Here is a 6,023-nt window from a genome sequence, read left to right as displayed (position 1 = left end):
CCACAAGGGTTTGGGTTTGCATTAATTGAGAGGTGATTCTAGACACCTATAAGAACACATTGGTGAAGAAAGCTATTGGTAGTATTTTTTTTCACAGATGGTCCAAACATCTTGCTAAAATTCCCTAACTACTGACAGCAACGACATGAAAGATCAAAGTTAGATTAGGACACTTTGTTTGACTTATCTATACTTAGCCAATAGCAGGTAGCTGATGAATCTCTTGTGTTGGATTGGTAGGCTACTGGTAGTATTTGCATTACAGTTAGATACAGTACACAGTTTAAATATTGTCCATGCAGTCAGTCCTGTCATCCAGCGAAGAGACGCCACAATGAAGACTCTCACACTTCTTCTTCTCTTGATGCTGCCATGTAAGTGTTCCACCTAATGTGCATCAAGGTTATTATTATGCATTTTTCATTTGTTTTCATGTCTACTTCATTTTGACTTTTTGTTTTCAATTTCATTTTTTTTGTTTTTATTTGTTTGTTTTTGTAAGCCAGTTTGTTACTTCAATTTAGTCAGAATTTAATATTAAACAAATATTGTTGTTTAATATTTATTAGTTTTAGTATTATCACATTTTTATTGTATAACAGTATGAGTTACTTGGGAGTGAGATTCAACCAAGGTCTCAAAATAGTAAAAATAGCAGAACTACTTGTTGCTTGTAGATCTGCAATTGTTGAAGATTTTTTAAGATTTTTTACAACAGAGCTTAAAACTAGCACAGCTAAAAATATTGGAATCCACCCAAAGTATTAGGCTTATGCACAAAATAGCTTATTCACCAAGACAAATACTGTAGACATTTTCTTTATTTATTTAGTTAGTTAGTTTGAGTTAGTTTAGTAAATACACAAAACAGTTTCAGTTAATTATTATTTAAAAAAGAAAATATTTTTCTTTATTTTATTCAGATAACAACAGTTCTAGTTTTGGTTATTTGTTAGTTTTTGTTAACCAATAACGCTAATTGCAACATGAGTGAGCCATTGAAGTAGAGCACCCTAAAGACTAAATTATACTGATCTTATTTGATTTAAAAAATGATCTTCAAATAAAATATGGTGTGTATCGTAGCTATAATTAAGTACAGGCCTATATTAGTCATTACCCGAAGTGTAACAGTTCCAGGATGTGTAACAGTTCCAACTGTTACAGTTCCAGACATTAGAACTGTTACAGTTCCAATGTCTGGAACTGTAACAGTTCCAGACATTGTGGAAAAACAAAAATAAATCGTGTTTTGATTTCAGGTGCAGCATCAAGGAACATTGAAAAGAGAATTACCGGTGGTCGCCAATGTAACACCAATGAAAGAATATATCGTCTCTGTTAGATGGAAACCTCATATGTCCAATTAATACTGTTCAAATTCAAAAATAGCAAAAGTAACAGATCTACAAGCTCAAAATGCTATTTGTGTGTGACGCTGTAGTATGATCAAGTCGGGCGTTAATCTACGAAAAAGCACAAAAAGTAAAAAATGGAGTTAAGAGGTTTCTGCCGACAGCAACGATATGTTATGCTTCGTTGCTATAATTAAGTATACATTAGGAACAGTTCTGGAATGTGTGATGTGCCTCAGAAACTTGAATAATAACCTCCCAGGAACTGTGATTATTAATATATTTTTATGAAAGATATTGTCAAAAAACTAAAATAAATCTTGTTTTGATTTCAGGTGCAGCAGCAAAGAACATTGAAAAGAGATTGGTACGTGGTGAAGCATGTTACGACAATCAAAGGTGGTATCACGTGGTGATGATAACTCAACGTCCTACTGGTACTGGTGAATGTGGAGGTTCACTCATCAGCGCACTCTATGTCCTGACCGCTGCCCACTGTGGTGGAGCGTAAGAAATACAACCGTGGTTCTGCTGGGGGTCCTTAAGGGGTTCCAGATAGAGGTCGTCGGGTTAGGCATGTAACCCGAAATACCTGTGTTCCGACCCGTACCCGGCTCGGTCACGGGTCCATTCACAAGAAGTGACTCCGGGTCCGGGTCGGTTTCCACCCGACACCGACAGAGACGATACATACAATGGCCCATGATCATTATGCAGACACTGACAGATCTTTATTCCAAATCAAATGAAATAACCCCAAAAAGTTAGAAGAGTTCCCGTATGAATTGCAGTGGTGGAAAAACTGCTCAAAAGTACAACATTTCAGATGATTAAAACGACTAAAACGAATTGGAATTTTATTCAAAAGACTATGGACTAAAACTAAAACTAAATTGCCGTCAAAATGTACACTGCTGTCAACTCATTCATAAGCTCTCAAGAACAGATTCCAAGTTCATTTGTTTTGCCGATGGGTTCCCATAATGATTCATTCGTAAGCCATACAAAAAAGCAACGACAATAATAATTTTCTAACTGACATTTATATCTTTCTCACTCAGGCCGATGACTTTGATACTCGGCACACACAGTCCCCCACACTTGATGTTGTCAAAGCAAGTCAACATTCCTGTAACCAATCAGTTTACTGCCACCGGCCACGACATCATGTTGGTGAAGCTGTTTTCGGGCGTCCCACACCTCCCCATCGTCCACCTGCCAGGACTCAAACGTGTTGGTCAACGCGTTGTTCATGTTCCGTGTGTGAGGCCTGCCATCGGCCAGCCCATTGAAGTAGCAGGTTACGGGGGAACTCAAATCTTCCAGCTTCCCAAAAGTAATTTGTTTGTTAAAGGTAAGCTAGTATCTGTGTATAATAACCTGAGATCTAGGCCTGTCACGATTATGACATTTTACCTGATGATTAATTGTCACTTAAATAATTGCGATCAAACGATTTAATTGTGTTTTTGTTGTTTGAACACCGGAACATATGAATATAAATTGCATTTCTGCTTGGCTTTTAGGCTTTGAAGTTGCACAGGGGCCAGGGCAGATATGACAAATAACCTACATACTGTATACAAAGCAATGACTGACATATTTAATAACTTTATACTAAAAGTAAGGTGGAAATAGCCGATCAACAAGCTCAACACCTTGTGAGCTTGTAGATCTGCTATTTCTACTATTTTTCTTGTGTTTGAAAATATATGACAATTTTTCAACATGGAAACGATTACACAAAATAATTGCGATTATCTCAAAAGTAACTATAAGGCGATTATGTAATAATTGTGACAGGCCTACTGAGATCTAGGCCAGGGGTTCTCAACCTTTTTTAATACCAGGAGGAGCCTATTTTTATGGAGAAAATGTTTTCGTGAACCCCACACTTGATTTATAGTGCAATATCAAAGTGGAAATAAAAGCAGATTTTAAAATAAAGCATACTGTGGGATGGAGGATGACATGTATGATACGTATTTTCTATCAATTACACACCATATGACATGAAGCATTGAATTCATGGAGATACTTTTTTGTTTTTGTCGCATTCCTAAGCCAATAATTTGATTACTGGCGTAAATATGCTAATTTACCCGGTAGGAGACTCAAAGGAGACTCATTGAGACTCTTACCGGAGAGACCTCCGGTCATCAAATTATTGGCTTAGGAGTGCGACAAAAACAAAAAAATAATAATTTGTGTCTTATCAATATAGTTTAAAAGCTATAAGTAAAAGTGTTTCTGAACACATTTTGTGAATGGAAGCATTTATAATGTGACAGATCTGTTAATACAGTGACGGAGGCAAATGATACCATATGCAACGTGTCCCTCCCAAATAGACGGACCAAGGCCAGCTGCCCTGCAGTGTGGCACCATGAAGGTAGCAGCATGCGAGAAGAATTATTGGAACGCCTTCTGCTATGACCAAATCCCTGGAAGCGGTACCGATACCTGTGCTGTGAGTGTGTTACATTTGTAGATGGAGCAATTAATACAATAATGTTTCTGGAAGTTGAAATGTTTGTGTGTCGGATTACAGGTCAGGGGTGTCATTTGGGGTCCCAGGTGATGACAGTTGCCACCCCTATAGTGTTAGCATTTAACCTCTTAAACCCCTATATGGTTGACCGGAGTCCCTCAGGGCTCTATACTAGTGTATTTTCTGTTTTCTGTTATTGTGGGGAAGGTTTTCGGGCAAAATGGCAGATCAGACAAACTCACAACGTGTGGCGTCGCGGCACGTTGTTGTGAGCTTGTAATATATCCCCACAATATGGATGCTGGGGTTTAAGTTGTTAACCTCAACGTTATTTTGTGCATATTTATTCAGATCTTTTTTTTTTTTTTTTTTTTTTGATTAATCTAATTTGTGACACACATTTTTATAGACATGTAGCCATACAAAAATGGACCAATTTCAACCTGGCGTCCCTTTCTGGGCATGTCTTTGTATGTATTTGGCCTCGGACCCCCATCTGAACATGCTTTATGCCAGGGACCTCCAGAAGCAAAGATTTGAGTAAAAAAAAAAAAAGTTTTTAAATATTAAAAAAACAACAACTATATATTCAAAGATTTGCAGACGATTTTTGAATAGCCAAATTATGGTTTAAGTGTTTAAGTGGTTCAAATGATTGTGACAATATATTGACAACTTTTCCTGGGGACCCCCTGGAACCCCCTCCCACCCTAAAGACCCAAGGGGGCGGGGGTCCTTGGGAACCACTTTGAGAACCACGTACTGCTAAAGACTTCAACATACATGAAGTTTGTTCTCGATTTTCCTTGTTCTCATCCTCCCTCCTCTTTTGTTCCCTTTCTCTTTTCACTCTCGCTCTTATTTTCCCCACTTCTCTCTCTCTGTGTGTCACTGTCGACCACAGGGCGATTCTGGCGGAGGAGTGGAGTACAACGGCTTCCTCCACGGTGTGCACGTCGCCGGCACTGAGGAGTGGTGTGCAGCACCGGCTACAGCCACGGATGTCTGTCCGTTCATAGAGTGGATCCGTCAAAAGATAGGCTATTTTGCCTAACCCACTGGTTCTCAAACTTCTTCGTGCCAAGGACCCCCAAATTGATCTGTACTTGGCCGCGGACCCCCATCTTAAAACGTTTTGTGCCAGGGACCCCCAGAAGAAAATATTTGTGTTAAAAATGTTCACTTTAAAAAATATATATATATTCAAAGATTTGCACATATTTTCAAGATTTTTCAAACATATCCGATCTACAAGCTCATAGCACACAAAGTGACGCACTGTGAACTTGTATATCTGCTATTTGTGAATAGCTAAAGTATAAATGTGGTTAAAGTGTTTAAAATGATTTTGCTGGGGACCCCCTGGTACCCCCCAAAGACCCTGGGGGCCCGGACCCCACTTTGAGAACCAATGGATTAACCCAGTGGGTGACGATTATTTATCCTAATCTTTAATCCTATCTGGTAATAAACTCAGATCCTAGATCTCCCTACATGAAAAAAATGTTTCTGAGTGTTTTTTATGTTATGTTCACATTTGTGTTCACTTTTCATCTTGTGTATACATTTAGTCACCCATGCTCTAACAATCACCCTCAGTTCTATGTACAGCTCCACCGAGTGCACCTCTGACTGAAATACTCTTTTTTTTTTTGCTTAAGTCAAAGTAGCAATACCACAATGTAGAAATACTCTGTTACAAGTAAGAGTCCTATATTCAACATTTGACTTGAGTAAAAGTTTTTTTTTTAAAGTGAAAAAAAGGATTGCCATCAACATATACCTTAAAAGTCCTCGTTATATATGTTTTTTCCCCACAAAAGGTTTTCAAAATGTGTCAAAATCTTTCAAAAATAGCAGATGAACAAGTTCACAATGCGTCACATCACAACTCATTGTGAGCTTGTAGATTGGCTATTTTCAAATAGCCAGAATAGGGCTTAATTGGTTAATACACTGAGATATTGGAGTAAGTATTAAAAACACATCATCATTATTCACAAAGCCTAACTGATTAGGCTACTCTTCTCTAGCCTATCTCTATCCCTCAGCTCAAAGCCTGTATCAACAGAATAATGTCATAGACAAGGGGTTGTGGCATGGTGATGATTATTTCTAAATGATAGAATTTAGCTTTAGAGTTTAGCTTGTTGGAACGGCAGGCTCCTTCGCAGACT

The 6,023-nt window shown here is 38.1% G+C and overlaps 1 protein-coding gene across 1 annotated transcript; it reads left to right on the top strand.

Moving 5' to 3' along the window:
* The first annotated feature begins 295 nt into the window (after nt 1–295).
* LOC311062371 (mast cell protease 4-like) lies at nt 296–5,262 on the top strand. Its single transcript, XM_084081366.1, has 5 exons — nt 296–374; nt 1,691–1,862; nt 2,417–2,709; nt 3,707–3,825; nt 4,751–5,262. Exons 1-5 carry the CDS (start codon nt 335–337, stop codon nt 4,898–4,900), a joined length of 774 nt encoding a protein of 257 aa, XP_083937492.1. The 5' UTR covers nt 296–334; the 3' UTR covers nt 4,901–5,262.
* Nucleotides 5,263–6,023: the final 761 nt, after the last annotated feature.

The sequence above is a fragment of the Gymnoscopelus microlampas genome (assembly GCF_963454915.1).
Source record: "Gymnoscopelus microlampas genome assembly, chromosome: 15".
Classification (NCBI taxonomy): Eukaryota; Metazoa; Chordata; class Actinopteri; order Myctophiformes; family Myctophidae; genus Gymnoscopelus; species Gymnoscopelus microlampas.
The sequence above is the reverse complement of the archived record's forward strand: the minus strand, read 5'-3'. Positions and strand labels throughout refer to the sequence as shown.